The sequence below is a fragment of the Stegodyphus dumicola genome, chromosome X1 (genome assembly GCF_044657685.1).
Source record: "Stegodyphus dumicola isolate Sdum_Otavi_A_Nest chromosome X1, ASM4465768v1".
In the NCBI taxonomy this organism is placed as follows: Eukaryota; Metazoa; Arthropoda; class Arachnida; order Araneae; family Eresidae; genus Stegodyphus; species Stegodyphus dumicola.
The window spans coordinates 54,708,074-54,727,616 of record NC_140780.1 but is presented as its reverse complement, the minus strand read 5'-3'; the positions used below and the strand labels follow the sequence as shown (position 1 = coordinate 54,727,616).

At 33.0% G+C, this 19,543-nt stretch overlaps 1 protein-coding gene across 4 annotated transcripts in view; it reads right to left on the bottom strand.

Moving 5' to 3' along the window:
- Window positions 1-6,139: 6,139 nt before the first annotated feature.
- Window positions 6,140-19,543, bottom strand: part of Vps16B (Vacuolar protein sorting 16B) — a 120,803-nt gene continuing 107,399 nt past the window's right edge. For all 4 annotated transcript variants that reach the window (XM_035373294.2, XM_035373280.2, XM_035373300.2 and 1 more), the window contains 4 exons: window positions 14,907-14,993; window positions 14,276-14,365; window positions 14,090-14,191; window positions 6,140-10,631 (listed from right to left, as the gene is read on the bottom strand). In XM_035373294.2, the coding sequence (XP_035229185.1) occupies window positions 10,611-10,631; window positions 14,090-14,191; window positions 14,276-14,365; window positions 14,907-14,993 (300 nt within the window). In that variant the 3' untranslated portion in view covers window positions 6,140-10,610. The remainder of the gene's footprint in view (window positions 10,632-14,089; window positions 14,192-14,275; window positions 14,366-14,906; window positions 14,994-19,543) is intronic.

The window sequence follows — 19,543 nt, the reverse complement described above, 5'->3', positions numbered from 1 at the left end:
TGGCTTAAGTCTTTTTGCTTCATATTTTGGCATGTTATATGTTATGTTAAGCAAACAAAAAGTTGGAAAAATACATCTGCCAGTGGTTTAATCAGATTTCAAAATTTATACTTCTAGCCACAGAAAGATTGCCCTTTGTCCTTATAAGTTTATTTGCTAATTCATGATTACAAGTATGACCAATGCTTTCCTTCCTTTTGTTACCAGTTCCTTTTCATTCAAAGGTAATGCTTAGAAGCATTTCATGAACTTTTTTATGGTAAAATTAGTGACTCTGTAAATATAATGTATCTATCACAAAGGGGCAATTTTGAATGTCAAAACTTTAAAAGATGGGATACAGAAGTAGTACTTCCACCTCCTATTAGCTGGTATTCGAGAAGGAACGATCGTTCATGTGTAATGATTCTAAAGCATTGTTTTGTTAACCTTAAGATGTGGAAATTCTTGACCCTCTGAAATCCAATGCAGGCAAAGAAGTATCTTACAGATACAAGGACTGCTGGTAGGAAAATTTTGAGTCGAACATATTTTATTGAAGCACCACATACCTGAACAATAAAGCCATGGTCTGCAATGAATAAACTACAAAAATGGATAAATTACAAAATGGATAAACTACAAAAGGCTTTTATAGGTACAAGTAAGATATGCTGGCACTCAAGAATCGATCTCTTGCCAATTTGTGTCGTATAAGCAGTGGAGATGATTTTAATAAACGGCATTTTTTCTGTGCATTTGTTTTGGTTTGTGGAAATTTGAAAATAACAAGTGGCTGAGTTTATTATTATTAACCAGTGAGTTTAACTAGCGGTGTGTAATATTAAGTGTAAAACAACCCGTAAGATATAGATACAAAGCAGAACAATTGCATTTGTGACCAAATGTTGAGCAAGAAAATTAAAAATTGTGAGTATAAAGAAAAGTATTCATTCAAATTCATTGGAACTTCCACAGATCATGGGGTATAATGGATACTAGCGTTAGAAAAAGCAAAATCGATGATAATCAATAATTAAGTAACAGTTGTATGGTACAGTGAATAATCAAAGTACCAAACAAAATATATGATTTGTGTGTGGGAGGGGGGAATTGCTTGAGGTCTGTCGCACAGGATGCTAACTGCTAACTGTATCGATGCATAATGCACATTATTTTGAAATTCTGTTCTGTATTGCCTGCTTTTACATATCCTGCAAAATTATTTTTTTAAAAACAATATAGTGTATGTAATTTGTAAATGTATGAAAATTAAGCTATTCCAAGCTTAGCAATAGGCTTTTCAGTGGTAAAATTAGTGACAAAGTTTGGAACTACAGGCGGTGCCATTTAATGTGGCTCATTTGACCGTACCAGTTTCACTAGCCTTAAAAATAATAGCTTAAGTTTCAATAGCTTAAAAAGAACAGCAATAGAATTTAACTAATTTAATATAAAATAAATAGTAACATATAAATAGCCTATACACAGCATTTTATTTAGGAATATGCAAAAGTGTGTTTATGAACAGGTTGTAATATCTGTAATGCAAAAGTTCATTTATGAACAATTTATAACTTTTGTGAAATTTGCATTTCCCCTTGTATCTGTGCAATGCTGAAACTGACGAGATGTGCAATGCTATTTAATACCATGTATAGAAGGCAGAGCTACATATTGTCTTGTCTGTAGCTGTGGTTCTATTCGTTGTGGTACGATGTATGGAATCTTGACATGGATTTAGCTTTCGAATAGAGGAATGGTAATGGTCCTGTAGAGTGTGAGATTCCAGTCCATGATGAATCTACTATGAAGCAACGTGTTGACTCGTAGTCAAGTACTTTACAGTGGATATGATACAGAAGTTATGCCAAGTTATTTCCTGTTTTCTCATATTGCTTTTTACATGTCATAGGATGCCATGCTTTGTTCATCTGTTCTGTTAAATCAGGAATGTAACCATTAAAACCTTTATTATTTACATCCAGTAATTTCCCTTTGGCATGCAAAAATACTACTGTGTGGCCATCACTTTTTTAACAAACCCCTAACAACAGGTTATGGGTCCAGGAATCCCATTACAGAGTTGCCAACTCTCCCGATTTTCGACCGCTCTCCCGCCAACCCGATTTACAATATATTTCTCCCGACTTTTTCTTATTCTTAAAATTTCTCACGATTTTTATGCAACTTGGCTTAATACTTTGTTACATGAATAAAAAAAGTGCTTTTGGACGTCTGAAAGCAATTGAATTTTCTCTACATTATATCTAAAACAAAACCTTGCAAATCAGATAGCTTCTGCTTTGTGAGTGAGAGCATTATACGTATCCAGAAACGTCATTCTCCAGTTCTCCAATGGGCTTCGAGCTCCACTGCGTGTCAGCTGGCATATATTAGCAAATGAGGACAAAGCAAGTTGTTATTTGGACGTTCTTTTTAGTTATTTCGTTCATTTTGTCCTGAGTTGTGTGAGTACACGTGCCTCAGGGAAATAGTTTTAGAAATTATCATCTTTTGTTACGTCTGCGAGAAAGGTGAAATACTCGTGTACGTTTCAAAAATCGTACACAGTTGACTTTCCTTCCATTATTTCCTCAAGGAAATGTAATAAATTTGCGATGTGTACCGCCTGTCGTTGCGATTTTTCGATTTCGTATGTTGGAAGGGCGGATGTTCTCAAACATGTGCGTACACAAAAACACAAGGATAACATGAGTTGTTTTGAAAAAAACGAAAAATTAAATTTTTCTTCGGAAACAAAGGACCAAAAAGTTATTAATGCAGAATGTCTCTTCTTTGCCTTTTTACTGGAGCACAACCTGCCACTGAATGCATCGGATCACGCTGCAGCTTTATTTAGAAAAATGTTTCCCGATGATGAAATCGCTAAGAAATACTCAAGGTGCAAGAATCAAAACAGGTGCAATTGTTAAAGAAATGGGTTTGAAAAATAAATCTTCAGTTATTGATTGCATTAAAACAGCTCCGGTCTGCCTCTCTACTGATGGAAGCAATAATACCGATTCAAAACTGTATCCGATTGTTTCTTTTTTTGATCCAGAGTCTTCAGAAATTGAGTGCAGTTTACTTTATGTTCCACTTTAGAAGGCTTTAATATAGCACAGCTAATTATTAAAACTTTAAAAGAAAACTGCAGGCACTTTGGATAATTGCTTAGCACTTGGTGCCGATAATGCACCAGTATTGGTAGGCTTGGAAGGCTGGTGTTGCAGGCATCTTAAGAAAGGAAAATTCAGATTTTCAGATTATGAGGTGCACCTGTCACCTCTTAAATTTAGCAGCTGAAAAAGGGGCAACTTCTTTACCAATAAATGTGGATGAACACATTGTTGATATTTATTATTATCTTGAAAGGAGTTCTAAAAGGAAGAAAAAATTGAAACAGTTCCAACAGCTGCATAACAGCAGTTTACAATTAGAAAACTTGGATGAAGTTATAAAATCAGCTACGATTGACACCCAGTGGAGTTTAATTGCAAAACTGAAAGGTGCTGATGGAATTTTAAAATATAGTGAACTGTCTAGAATTGTGTTGGCCATCTTGACAGTTCCCTATAGTAATGCAGAGTGTGAGAGGATTCTCAGTGTTGTTGCAAAAACGAGGACTAAATTTAGATCTAATATTAGAGATGGCACAATAGAAAACTTTTATTAGCGAAAGCAGGCCTACGTGGCAATTGCTGTGAACACAATGATGAAGTTTCTTTCTGAAAGAAAGCAAAATCTGTCACTGTTTATAACATTTGTATGAAAACTGATTAAAGTGTCTTCTTTTTTTTTTTTTTTTTTTTTTTTTTCTTAAACGATGCATGTAATAAAAATTTTTTATGTGTAAGGTATTTTTGTGTTGCTTGCATTTAAGAATTAGTTACTACTTAAAGTTAATTCATTATTAAAAACTATATTTTTATCATTTAAAAAGTCTTTTTAACATTGTGAAAAATCTCCTGATTTCTTAAAAAAATCTCCTGATTTTTGAGTGTCATAGGTTGGCAAGTATGCCATTATAAGTTTAAGCAATGAGTGAAATGTTGCATGTTTTTTGGTGGAAAACAAGGTAAGTGAAATTACTTTTTTCCTTGGCTTTAGTGAAATTTGAAGTACCAAGTGAAAATGAGGAATCGTAATGCACAAATTGAAAAACTGGGTGATTCTAACTTTGAAATACGGCGTTTCCAAGTGAAAATGGTTTTAAACCACTCAAAACTGTGGAAAGTCGTGAAGGCAGTCAATCAAGCTAGAAACTACTGAAACTAACAGAGCCAAACTTGACAAATGTGTCAAAAAAATCGGAAAGTTTGAGCAATTATTGCTTTTATCATGAAATCAACTGAGGGAATGCACATAAAAAATACTGAAACGTCGTTATGAAGCGTTAATAAAACTGCATGAAACTCATCAGCCAAAAAGCCCATTAGCTAAAAGTAAGCTTATGAAGCTATCTTGAAAAAGATGACTGTGAATGAAATAATGGAGGATTACTTAATTTCTTCGAACTTGTAGATAAACTTGCAGATTTAGGATCTGAATTCCTAACTATTTTATGACCGTGTAGCTTAAATGAAGAATTCAAAATTTTTAGAATCTTGTGTTAAGTTGCCTGACTTAACATGCTGTTAAATTACTTAAGTTAAATTACTAAAAGAATATAAAATTTCCAATTTAAAGTGAGGGATGCATTAGTTACTAAATACCACAGCAAAGTGAAAGTAAAATCTAAGAATACAAAATCTTTAGATGCTATAACTGGAAGAGAAAAGGGCGAAACGTGTCAGAATGCAGAAAAAGTAAAAATCCACGACAAAAAGTAGTTCTCTCAGCATTATCAATACAACGTGGGAATTAGGAACACATAAATGGTATCTGATTCAGAAGCAACTGTATGCATGTGTAATGACAGAAATAAATTCGCATCAGTAGCTGAAACTGAAAGTATTCAGTTAGCAAATAATGAACTGGTAGAAGTTAATGGGAAAGTTGAAGTTTATACAATAGTCAATTTAACTTCACAATATCACAACACATATTACTTAATGATGTATTGTACATTACCAAGCTAAAAATTAAATTTAGTCAATTTAGTGACACAACGTAAATGTACTGTTTACTTTATAAATAACCATTCATGGGTTAAAGATGGGAATAAACACGTTGTAACTCAGCGCTTCTTAAACTTTATTCATTCATGACCACTTTTTATCATAGAGATTTTATCCCGACCCCAGATATTAAATATGAAATTATTTATTTCTTTAATAAACTACATATATATGAAAGGAATTAGTTTTAGCATTTGTTTCAAGTATAAAAAAATTAAGGAAAATCACATTTTAACGAGACGGATATGCTTGTTTTTTGCTGCATAGGAAGTTACATCTTTTTGCAATATTTGACACTATTGGATGTAAAGTATCTTCAGTGTTTTTCAGCGTTGAATGATATATGGATTTAATAACCGTTAAATCTGAAAAGATGTTTCATATAAGTACATGGTGCTAAATGGCAGGAGAATATTTAATGCCATTTCAGAAATTATGAGAAATTCAGCTCTAGCTCCAATCTAGAATTCAGTGTAGAATTTTTGTGGGCTTAAGTTTATGTTATATGACTGCTCAACAAATCTATCTTGCATTTATATGGCTGGTCATCAATTTCATTAATGTCAATCAAGAATAGTTTTTGAATCTTAAGATAACTTTTTGAGATTCGATGTAAAGGATTTGAAAACTGTGTATCTGAGTTTTTTAAGTGGCTTATAAAAAATTTAGAAATTTTAAAGTTTTAAATTTTTTTCAGTTATAAAATTATCGATAGTCAATATTTCCAATAATTTTCCACCCTATTCTTCCAAATGCTGCTCTTTTTAATAAAACCTTAAAATTTATCATTCGAAGTTAATGTATTGCTATTTTTCCTTGAAGAAATTAGATTGCTTAGTTTCTTAAAGTATCTTAACATATAGCACAGCATTGATAACCATAAGCCATTTTGAAAAACAGCAGCAAGACCTTGTTGGATTAAAAGTACATTTTCGTCTTTTAATAATATTCTTATAACAACCTGTTGTTTAAATCAGTGGTCTCTAAACAACAGTTTCACTATATATCTGTATACAAATAGAAATAAACAGCACGTATCACTTACTAGAAGTAACATTTATTTTTAATATAAGAATCACTAGCATTTATACATACATTTGCATAGAAATATAAAGATATTAACAAGAACCTGCCACAATATTATAATATTGATTTCAGAAATAGCAATACAAAAAAGTCTAAGGCAGAAATATGCATCTTAATGCGATTAAGTACATCTCATAATATAGTTATACATTTAAATTATTCAAAATAATGAGTGATCTTTCAAAATAGCTTTCTCGCAGCTACGTCATGATTAAGTGTGATGGTTCAACTTCAGTCCTCTTATGTCTGAGTAAATGGATCGCAAAAAAGAGGTTACTGCAACTTCTTTGTTATTTAGTTTACTATCTCAAGATAAAAAGTTCGGAATCAAAATTTGAAGCCATTTTTAATCTTGAGGGCATCCTGAAGAGCAGACACTATTTCAGGTTCAAGAATAAATGCCAGCCTATTATTCTGGATGTACGTCGAATGCTAGCTCCTAGGAAAACACGACCTGCAATTAATTACCCCACTGCTGACTAAACACACAGTTAGAATATTGGGAGGGGAGCACTCATAAAGTTTTAACAAACTGCACCAATAACTGAATTTCAGTTTTCACTTTGAAAATATGCAAACCTTGGGACAGTCTAAAATAAAAAATGCACACAATTTCGCATTCACTATTAAGAAAATAATTAAGATTTTGAAACCTTTTTCGTTTTCCTTTTTGATCGATGATCTAAGAAACATCATTGCTGAAAATGATACCATATTAACACATTTAAGGCGGGGGATCTTGACGAAAGTATGCTAGGTATCGTGGCAGCTGCTTCGCCTCGTTTTTCGTCCTAGAGTGGGCGATATTTTGTGTAATCATAAAAAATTTAGACTTAAGAAAGTTTATTTAAACTCTTAAGACTACAAGAAATATTAAAAAAGAACTAAACACTAATTACAAAAAATGTTTTAAAGTACATATTTATGAGAAGAATCTAGAATTTTTTTTGAGTGTGATAATGTTGATAACACTTGCCATGGTGAAGAGGTGCATTGCAAAACTCACATTTGAAGCAAGTCAACTTTCTTTTTTTATGTGCCGCACAAACTACGCAGTTTCGTTGGGCATATAGCTTTTTGCCTTTATTTTCTATGTGAATTAATTTGTGCTTTTTGATGTGTAGCAAAAGACGTCCAGGTGGATTAATTTTATATCATGGAGTCCATGGTGCTAATCGATGTACCAGGTTGTGGCTCTTCAATGTCCATCAAATCGTCTGCATATATATCTTTATTTTCACGTGAAACCATATTGAAGGATTTCAAAATTTATTGTAAGTAGAATTTGAACAACCAAACAACTTCAAACCACAAAAACATACTAAATACAAATGTAAAGTGGCGATGCGCTAGCTACAGTTGAGATAAATCATAGTACTACGACTTCCGGCCTTTAATGTATTAGGATAAAATAGAAATGGATCATTGTTTACAGTTCATTAATTCATATAGCACAACTGTAATACTAGTAGGCCTCTACTTGCATAAATATTTTCATTGAAATTTAGAGCATTTAAACTATATTTTGACTAGTTATGCTCCACGTATCCTAGTAAGTCACCTCCTGGTTTAACTGATAAAATGTTTTTTCTAGCACATTAGAAAATCGGAATTGCCATAACTTCAAACTAGAAGCATATAAAAGTACAATATTTGATTGTTTTTGATGGTATACCTAGATTTTGGAATAACTGTAAACACATTATGTTTATGTTTTTAAATTTGGTGCCTTTAAAGGAAATTTTTACAAGTCAACCTTTCCTGCATTTTAGAAAAAAAAAAAAAAACTATAATGGCAATTTTACAGGTGTTTCGAAAATATTTCCATATAACGCAAACATTAATAATATTCATAAATACATGATTGATTTATATGCTATACCGATTTGAGTGTATTGTATTTTAAAATATTCTGAGTAGTTCTCTACTTGGTATTTAAATTTGATGATATTGATTTTCTGCGCTTCAATACGCCTAACTCTTTTTCAGGATGGAAATTCTGAAACATAATTTTCTACTTTTGTAACATTAGGTCTTATTAAAGAGTTTGAAGAAAATATTTTTGTAAACTGCAAACAAACACATAATGCAATCTTTTCACTAAAAGCAATATTACAGAAATTGTTCAAATAGAAAATATAATGAAATTTTGCTAGAAATATGCAATACTGATTTATTTGTTAGGTTATTTAATTACGGCAAAGCCTCGAGGGCTATCTGCCTGAGGGATGCCTTTGTGGATGACTTTGTGGGAAACTGGCTCGTATACACATTACACATGAGGAAAGCTACGAAAACACCCATGCAACCAGCCCGATCACGGGATTCGAACCTCGAACCGAGCTACCAGTGTTCAGCGAATTTACCGCTCGGCCACTGGTGTGATTTATTTGTTCTCCATGAAACAATATTACCCGTAGATACACTCATGTGCAAAAGAGAATCAGCAAATTACGTCTATTTTTATAAAAAGTTTTGAAATAAAGATACTATAGTTCGACCGCCTCATCCGCGACCATGAGCGCAAACACGCATGCGCCATTCGGACCGAATTATTCTCAAAATAGGGTGGTAGGATGGGGACTTTCTTTCCCTCCAGCATAGCTCTTTCCGGCGAAGAGAAGACCTTTCACGTCGCAGCAAGTAATACCGCTCCTTTTGGACGAGTCTATGTGTTTTGGCAGAATGCCAACCAGGGTTGTGCAATAGGCAGTTGAACTATACTAATTATGCCACCGAAGACTTGAGCAAACATTTAAAGTTGAATACACATGAGCGTCTGAAGAGCTGTGACTGTGGAGGGAATATAAGTGCACGAGGGGTTTACTGCAATGTGTGTGCTTCTACTCGTTTATGAATTTCGCTGTTTCTCACAACAGTTGAATAGATTTTATAAAGTATCAGGTAAAACGAGTAGCCTCGAATGTATGGATGACGGAATGAGATGGAGAATTGTTGATAGATTGGAGGCAGGCCAGTCACAAGTGCTGGAGGCTACAGCTCAGTGTAATCCCCCACAGCATTACTAAAATTTTTCTCAAATTTTAAATAATATGAATTTCTTACACCTTACTTTTTGTACCAGCCCCATTTATGCAGCTTACAAAATGTAAAGGAATGCTAAGAATTCCAGAGGATCAATACTGTACTCATGTTAGTTGACACTTTTGCATTTACTCCGAAATCTACTTATATCTTTTTTAATTTTGGGGCATTTATGTCTTTAATTTGGTTTTTCTAGTGAATCTGTTTAAAATTCTTTCAACTAAATTACGTGTTTTACAGTTTGCACAGTTTCTTTGCAATTTAACAAAACTTTTGCATACTTAGTACGCAGGTTTTAAATTTTTTTATAATAGTTCTGATTCCATTTTCCCATTATTTTTAATTTGAAATTTTTGAAATCTTTATTAATTGTCTTTCTGTTTTAATGTGCACAACAAGGTTAAACTTAATTAATTTTAATTCACTGAACGTTAAATTTTTAAACTGGATTAATTTTATTGTATTATAATTTTTTTTTTCACATAAATCGTACAAATGTCGGTCAAAAGGCAACACACATTTTACTGTAGATAATGATAAGGACTAGAGAAATGAAATTTTGTAGGTAGAAGCCTTGGTCCTTTGAAAATGTTGCAAAATATATGATCTATTTGCTGTACAGCCATCTTTGTATCCTTAACACGAGTGCATATCCATTCCATAGACTGCCTTTTGCACTTGGGATTGATATGAAATGGCCAAATTTCATTACATGTGATGACGCCATGAAAACATTCTCGGCAATCCTCAGCGAAACTTTGCAGAAGGTCATCACATGTTCTTCCTGATTTGCATAATCTTTTTTATTTACAATCGTACCGCCTTGATCAGTATAGTGGTTAGTGTTCCTGGCTGTTGTATCATCTCATAAGAAGCCAGAATTTTGTTGTAGCAACTGTGCAATGAGATCTTTTCCATTTTTGAGAATATTCTCAACATTTACACAATGAACTTTTCTCAATGACTTTCTCATAATGAGTTAATACATCTTCATCGGAGGTGGGGTGGGTAATTTGATGTTATCGATAAACTGAAGATTTATCGATCACAAAAAAGGGTTAAAATAATTTTTGTGAGAAATGATTCTAATTCAGAATTATATAGTCTAAAATAATGAAATAAGATTATTATGAGATCACTCTCTTGATATACCTATCTCATCTAGAATCGCCAACGGATCAAAAAGAAACAATTTCTTAACCCAATGAAGAAATGTTAAATTATTACATGAAAAACATGGGGATCTTTGTTTTGAAAGAAGCACCTTTAATGGAAATGTGTCTGTCCACTTTTCATTATCAATCTTATTATAAGTAATGATTTAAGCTATGCCAGATTCTGCAGATTAGGAATGCAAAGCAAATTAATCATTGTCCTTTAGTTTTTCCATTTAACTCCCTGAAAAGAAAGAGATAGAAATTAAATACAGAATAGACTTTATGAATAACATTCAACATTCTTTTACTCTACTGTATGTTTTCATGACAAGCAGTCAATAATTTTAAAGCTCAACGGTAACACAGTGACATTACAATGTTACAAATATAGAGTGCAGCATGAAATGTCAGATACTGAAAATGGCTCATAAAAATTTTAAAACAACATTATAGAAAAGTGGGTGTTAAAGAGTGCTGATTGAAGGTCATGGCTAGTCAGTATGCAAGACATGCTCAATATATTCATCTCTGCGCTTTATACCTTTTTAGAAGTGCAGGGACACTCAGCAACATAAATCTTTTATCAATTCCAAGAAAAAAGTTACAATGGCCGTTAGCACTGCATTTAATGACACTCCCATACGAAGCAATCAAAGCAATTACTAAAGGGTTCCACGGTTGCCTGAAAATGTCCTAGATATTGATGTACACAAAGAACTGAAAGTACGAGTATTCCTAGAAGGAAATGCAGAGCTCCACATAACGTAGTTTTGACATCGAAAACGTTTCCAAGACGATAAATTCGTTCTGATTTGCAGCATAATCATCCACAGACCTGAGGGAGCATTGAGGGCTGTTAACACGAGAGCTACCTATCTTGAAGAAGTTATACGCCAATAAGGAGAACATAATTTGTATGTCATGTACTATCCAATGAGATTTTTAATACCAATTAATGGAGCAATTTATTATATAGATTTGAATGGTGTTTATGATACACTCATTTTCCCATATTGTTCATACTAGAAGTTATACATCAATAAGGGGAACATAATTTACATCCCTGCTTACTGATTAATCATGGACTTTCCAATGAGAATTTTAATACCAATTAATGAACAATTCCGAGTAATCTATAGGTTTCAAAATGGGTGTTTATGATACACTCATTCTCCCATGCTGTTTATATTAACCTAATTATTTTCATGTCTGCACACAATATTTCAAGTGGCCTTCACATATTGCTCAGTTTGTAATAAGTCACGTTATTTTCTAAATTCACAGTTAAGTTCATGCATGCATGTTCATTATAGTTATTTTTAACTTCATTAGGCTCTTCTAAGGTGCCTTCAAACCAAGAAATAACATCATTAAATTTAATAACATACTTAAAATTTACTGAAGCTACTGCTGTAAGTCAGTTGCAAAATTATTAAGCGTAGTAAAATGCAGGTCTAAAAATTTTAAAAGATAAAAGAAAACGATTCAAAATCGCTAATAAATGTATAAAAAAAGAAAATTTTATCCATAAAAGAAATAAACGATTTAAATATGGGTTTGTTCAATATGTGTTGTGCACGAAAATTAGAATCGGCAATATAATTCTTCAACAAAATAACATTTTGCAATTTCTGCACAGCAATTTTATACGAGAAATTTAGGGGAAAGAGCAGTTAATCAGAAAATATTTATCGTCGAAATAGATTTGTTTTTAAATATCCGTGTAGTCAAAGTGAATTCGTCAGTGAATCTGTCATGGCAGATTACTTAAAACAGTTACCGTAATTAATAAAAACTATGATTTCAGGATTGATCATACATGTCATTGCTATTGTTCATAACCCAGCAAATCATTCACATTCAAAGGTTCTAGAACACAGGACATAAAATAATACATAAAGAAGGTGTTGTATCTCTATGCTTTAGCTGCAAAGAAAAAATATAATGACTAATTAACAATTCCTTGCAACTGGCACGTTTAAAAATGTCAACATGCCTGAACTTGAAATGGAAAGCATGCAATAGAAATGTTCTGGAGAAGAATATTCATTCTATTGCGCTTGACATTCTATTAGGCATTTTATTAATAGATATTTATTACATTCTAGCAATGTCTATTTATGACATTTTGTAGCACTAGGTGCTATTTCTACTTAGTCCACTGAAAATTTAAGGGGAGGGATAGAAAAATATTGTTAACTTGCCACCTGCTCCCTGTCATTTAATGGTAATGTTAATTTATTGTTTTTAATAGCAACTATACTACTATAATATCACACTCAGATCTCAAAATAATCCAATCACTTAAACTTAATATCAGCATATTTTTGTGTTGAAAAAAAGGGCGGGAAGCACACTTAAAAAGTGATCCGATTCTCTTGAAATTTTGTATGCAGATTTCTTCGTACCGAGTATTCAAATCATTAAATTCTTAAGGCCAGTGAGAGGTTACTTTGATCATAGTGTGCATTTCTACTGTGCAACTAGCATCTTATAAAGCAGGTAACAATTGCAAAAGTTTTTCCTCGTTATCGGAGTTGTATTATTTCCCTGGAGAAACAACAAGTAATGACGTTGCGACGTTATCGAAGCCTTTACAGACTCGTATAGTAGGGATATGTAAAGCAGTCTGGTTATACCGATTAATAGGCCGCCACCTGCACTATACAGACACGACTGCGCAAAGGTGCTGGCACCAACAGTCAGACTCAGGATTCGACATTTTTTTCTTTAATATATAGCAACAGCTTTAAATACAACAACGCTATTTATTAAAATTGATAATCATTATCACAGATAACTGATAATCCATAGCTATCTTTAATCGCCATCCAAGGATTTAATATTACCACCAATAACTGATGATCAATATCACGTTTAAGATAACCAAGTCCACAGGAAATAAAAATTATAGCTTCTATATAAAACTAGTATCTTTTACAGAACGATATGGATATACCGTTTATAAAATCGTGGGTAATCGACTTATAGCGATTTTCACTGAACTTTACTGCCGGTTTCATATGCAATTACGTCTTATTATCACTGTGCAAAATATTTAAAGTGCTATCAAGCAGTAAGTTTTTTATTTCCTTCCCTTCTAGTTACACGTTTTTAACAGCTTTCACATAAACTAACTTTATCAGTTTGCTACATCAATTATTTAGTCCTCTAATAGCCTGGTTTCTTCGATTCTGGTTAGTGCTCGTTAGAGAAGGAAATTAAATTCTGCATACATCTTCCTCACGCTTATAATTAGTACTTGTTAAAAATTACAATGCAAGTTGAGGAAACTTAGTAATCTGTTATGATTTGTAGATTCACATTACATGAGGGGAAAAAATCTAAAAATTTTAAGTTCAGAACAAATTTAGCCATTCATAAATCAAATAAGCAAATGTGAAACCAATGCTTTGCAAATGCATTATATTAAACTTAGGGAGAAGGGGAATTTTGAAAACAGTATTTTAAGAACTGGAAATTAAAAAAAAAAAAAAAAAAATTAAATGTGCAATTATAAAGAAAGAAAATATCGTAAGTTATTAATTTTCATTCAGTATTATTGCACATATAAAGTAAAACAACTTCTGAAACATCATGAAAGTTGTTTAATATTATGTCATTTAACACGGGCATGTGAAAATAAATAGAACATAAACTTTGATGATATATGTAAAGTAAAAGAAATACATTACTTACAGGGTTATTTAAAATATCTGAAATTGTATAAAATTCTGTAGTCTGTGGAAGAATCGTCGCATATTCAATTAAACCTAGTCTATCTTTTTTGTTTTTGAGCATCTAAAATACATAGAAATGATTTTAAAACGCATATAAATCTTCAAACGAATTTTTTGCAACCATATTAAAGTTAGATATACTTACTTCTATCACAACAGAATGACATCGATATTTTTTGGCTAAGCTCATTTTTAAATCTTCATTCTCCACTGAATTTATGTATTTAGTCAGAACCTGTATAAAACATCAATAATAATCAAATGATGATTTTTCTATTAATTTAAATTATATTTTGCACCATAAATTATTTGTTTAAAATAACAGTACATTTTTATAAATTCATCTTAAACCCGGCTAAAACGGATTTACTGATTACAGGAAAATTTACACTGTTTTCTGTCATATAATAAATAGCCACAATGAAGAAATTACACAATTTAATTTGCTGGTATTTAGATAATGCTGGAAAAAAACTACCACTTTGTAGCTAGAAACCTAAATCGGTATGAAATGAACAGAGGTCAAACAGCTAAAAGGTATAATCGTTCGGTGGCTCGTTAACTAATAAGATAATACGTACATCAGACTTCGACATAATGATAAAATATTGCAAAACAATATCACTTAAATTCCTTTAAAATCTTGAAAAATATTTTATTTCAACCGTGATAGTTTTAAGGTCTTGATAATGACACAATACTTAAATATTAAAAAGCAATGTCTCACAGAAATAACATTTCTGTTAGTTTAATGTATGAAACATTAAATAGCTTACTTCAGTTGGAGCATTTTCTTCTGAAAGTACTTGAAGAAGTATAGAGTAACCAATAGGAGACTTGATTTTCATACTACCAAGCCATGTCTTCAAAAGAAAAAGAGAATTACACATCGCTTGTTGACAGAATTAATATAATAGATCATGCGTGGGAAGAAATATTAATAAAAATTTGACATATTAGCTTAACAACAATGAATAGAAAAGCAATTGTTTTCCTTCATTATGAAAATATATTTACTAAACATAAAAAAAAAAAAAATCTTTTACATATCTTGCAGGATATGACTATAAGAATGTAGATTATATGAATATAAGAACAGCAACTATTGAAAAACAACAAACCAGAATAAGATTAATAAAGATGGTTTTTAGAAATAAAATTTTCATGAAGTATGGAAAATGAATAACGAAAAAAAGTTTTCAGCTCTTAACTATTTATAATATACAAACATAATAATGCAGAATGACAGAGAATTTTGCAAGAATAATAAAGTATATGCACAATGACAGACAGTTTTGAAAAAATAATAAAGCGAAACAGTCTTCTATCAAATATGTTTTTTAAAACAGGCCTTGAATGCTTAAAAAACAAAATTAGCTAGGTGTAAGGTTTTGTCCCCAAAAATGCAACGAGTGAAAACAAGCTAGAAAATATTTTCTCTTCGCAGATAAGACTTACTATAAAATAAACATTCCAATATATTTTACAAAAGTTTCTTAAAAACAAATATTTCTCCAAAACGTTTTATTGCCTATTTGTTTTAGCATTTTGCATTGTATCTTCTTTTTCTCAAGATGTGACTGACTGAAATGAAAGGAAATAACATCAAAAACATTTTATTTAGAAAAAAGAAATTAAAAATTTTTTGTTCTCATAAACGCTTCGCTCAGGAAGCAAAACCAAAGACCCTCAATATTGCTTTAATTCTTACAATAGCAGAATAAAGTACATTTACTTCCTTGTACGAAGTAAAAAAGGAAGTATTGTAATCCCGAAAAATTTCGGGTATCATATTTCAACGAAAATATCCATTTTGACCGTTATCAAATGCAATTTAACGATGTTTTTGCATGACATCTGTACGCAAGGACAGAATAAAGGACTCTTTTCCCTAAAAAAACTTATAAAACTGATTTGAAATGAATTCTGAAGAGACCTTTTTCACGGCGTATGTACGCATGTATATCTCGCATAACTCAAAAATGAGTAGCCTCAGAACATTGAAATTTTGTATATAGAACTGTTACAACATGTAAGATGTGGACCGTTTATTTTCGTTGCAATCGGCCGCACCAAAAGTATATAAATATACACTGCTGGCCATTAAAATTGCAACACCAGGAAGGAATAATCTGACACACGTCGAAATCATACGAAGGAAAGTAGATGTTGGGATATGTAACTGATTAGTATTTCAGCGCATTTAAGACGAAGCAGGAGGGAGAAACGACATCTGAAGCACTGCATGAAAGAAAAGTTAATTACTGGATTTCTCATTTGAAAAGCGTTTTGTGAGGTCGGAGTTTGATCAGAATATTGTGTTATCCCTCGAATAATAAGAAGAAATACTTATCAGCAAGTGTCGGAATTCGATAGAGGCAGGATCGGTGTCTATCGAAAGTGTGGATTATCATTCCGTGGTATCGCCCGTCGGACTGGTCGACATAAAACTACTGTCATGCGAATATGAAATCAGTGGGTTGCTGAGGGTCATACTGAACGGCATGCAGGATTTCAACGCCCTACCATGAATAACCGCCGAGGACAGATATATTGTGAAGTCAGCCCTGCAAAAGCGTACAACCACGTAATGGACCATTAGTCAGGAAATAGGCATATTTGCAGCACGTCCAGTATCCGCTCGTACTGTGTATCGACGTTTGCAGCAGCGTGGACAATCAGCACGGTGAGGCCGATGCTATTCGCACCAACATTAACCATGCATGCGCATTGAGTTGTCAAAGGCGGGTTTCTACCTTGGCGTAGTTTATCATTTTTTAAATGTTGGCGACTTTCAAAAGTTTAGAAAGGAAAATGGGTTCCTTTTCTTATAAAAAGAAAGAACACATTTCCTTTTATTAAAGTATATATAAAAAAGGGCAGATTTTTATGTTCGCAATGTTTATCCTTTTCCTGAACGGTTTGAATAGTTTAAATGACTGATTTGAAGAGGGGGCAAAATCGTGTTGACATTTTTTGTACTTCTAAGAATACATTTAGCTTTAAAGATGTGTTTTGCTCAATCAAGCCTTTAATTCATTTCTCTTTGAAAAATTTCGTCCGATAAAAGATACTAAAAATTAGACAGCGGATTTCTGTGTAGAAAATTTAGACATGAAATAAGTTAAAAGCGATTATATGAACTATTACATGAATTATTCTCTATGCCTGCTTATTTTTTTATGGAAATACATGGCATTTTCATGACACAAAAAGTGCTTCAAAGAATTTTGAAATATTAGTACAAACACGTTAATCAATTAAATTGAAATAAATAATGGGATATAATTTAAAAAACTGAAATAATTTAATGTAAGAGATTTAGATTTAAAAATTTGCACACACAAATGATTTATCAGATTTTGTAAGGTTTTATTTCATAAATAACTTTGATTTTGAAATATGGCATTTGAACCTATAAACCTGTGTGGATACTGAAAAAGTGATGAATATATAAGAATATTATCATTTTCAGTAAGTTTTCTTATTGAATAATAAATTCTGACAGTCCTATGCTATAAGAATAGGGTCTAAGTTTGCATAAAAACTCCTCTGTTAAATAAAAGAATTTAAGTAATTTCTGTAGCCTTTTTGTCAATACACTAAAGATTTTAAAACTAATTACTCATCCTCGCTTGCAATTAGAACCATCATTAAATTACTATTTTATCTAATCATTTCCTGAACATTATCATGTATATAGATTGACCTCGTCTTTGCAACTGATAATTATTACTTGCAAATTATTTTCTTAGTGGTGAACTATTAACAACCCTTTCTATTGCTGAGTTAGGGTTAACAACCTTCGCTCTCACTACCGCATGCCGCTACCGGAAATCGGTGTAAAATGCTGGTACCTGGGCTGCTTGTGCGCATGCGCGAACGTAGGTGGTGTGAATAGCCTGTTAGCTATTCGCAGCATCGGTGTGATTAGCCACTGCGACACGGTGACCATTACTTCGGCGTCCCTTGACAATGCAGCATAGAGAGAGACTGCGAGTATGGTGCGCCGAACGACAAAACTGGAATACAGGAGTGAAACAACTTCATCTTTTCAGACGAGTCCCGGTTCTGTATGCGGTATTCTGATAGCCGTATACGAATCTGGAGGCTTCGAGGAGACCGCAGGTGGCCTGCTTGCATTCGATATCGGCTTAGAGGCCCTGCACCTGGTGTGATGGTTTGGGCAGCCATTGGATACAGTACACGCAGACCTCTGGTTCGCATCGACAGTAATTTGAACGCAGATCGGTACATTTCTGACGTCTTACGTCCAGTGGTTGCATCCTATCTTCCAGGCCTGCCAAACGCCATCTTCCAACAAGATCATGCATGACCACATGTTGCACGTCAAGTTCTGATCTTCGTCGATACACAGGGTATTCGATTGCTGCCCTGGCCTGCATGGTCTCGATCTGTCACCCATTGAAAACATCTTGTCATGGATTGCTGAGAGACTGGCTCGCCACCCCTCTCCAGCTAATACCGTTGATGAAGTGTGGCATAGACTTGAAACAGCATGGAATGAGTTGCCCGTTTCTGTCATCCAAGCCCTGTCCGACTCCTTGCCTAACCGGGTAAGGGGCGTTTTAGCTACCAGGGGTGGCTGTTGTTCCTACTAATTTCGCCCTTTTGTAAACCCCTAAACCGCTTACAAATTTAATAATTTTGTCTTCATGCCTTACTCTTTTTACGTACAATAAATAACTTTTTTGTATTTCCTTTCCTTCATGGTGTTGCAATTTTAATGGCCAACAGTATATGTATATATATCCACTCTGTTACTAGGCTCAGTGAGCTCAGTTTCTTTATTCTCATGTGTTTGTAAATTGTGCATTTTTTGCTTTAAAAATGATTGAATTATGTTGTTGTTACCTTTCGGTTAAGCCTTTTATGCCTACAGTTAATGTGCATGCAATAATTTTGGAATTTTCAACAATTCAAAAGTTTTTTTTTAACGGACAAGCCTAATTTTTGTTTAGGATAGCAGCCATAGGGTAAAGTAGACTTTAAGGTACCCCTTGTATTATGGCGAAGTTGTTGTTTGATTTATCGCCAATTTGTTCTTTCATTTATGGTAGCCCGAGTAGTTGAATGTTATGGAAACCGTATTGTGACGTAATCGGGTGCATAATTCTGGGAAAATTTGAATCATGGGATGTTTTGTAAGCATTTTTGTGGTGTGTGTTGGTTTGATTCTTTAGACAGTAGAACGGCCGAATGTAGTAAGATTAATTTGAAGTTTCTGTACGATTTGGAGCGAAAAAGGAAAACTCACTGGTGGGTTTACTTAATAGCCATTATAAGTGTCCTGTATGTAGGAAAGATACGCGTCTAGTCGAACGTAAAAACCATTTAGATGGATTTGAATGGGTTTGCAGGAAGAAAGGTTCAGATGGTTACTACGGGAAGC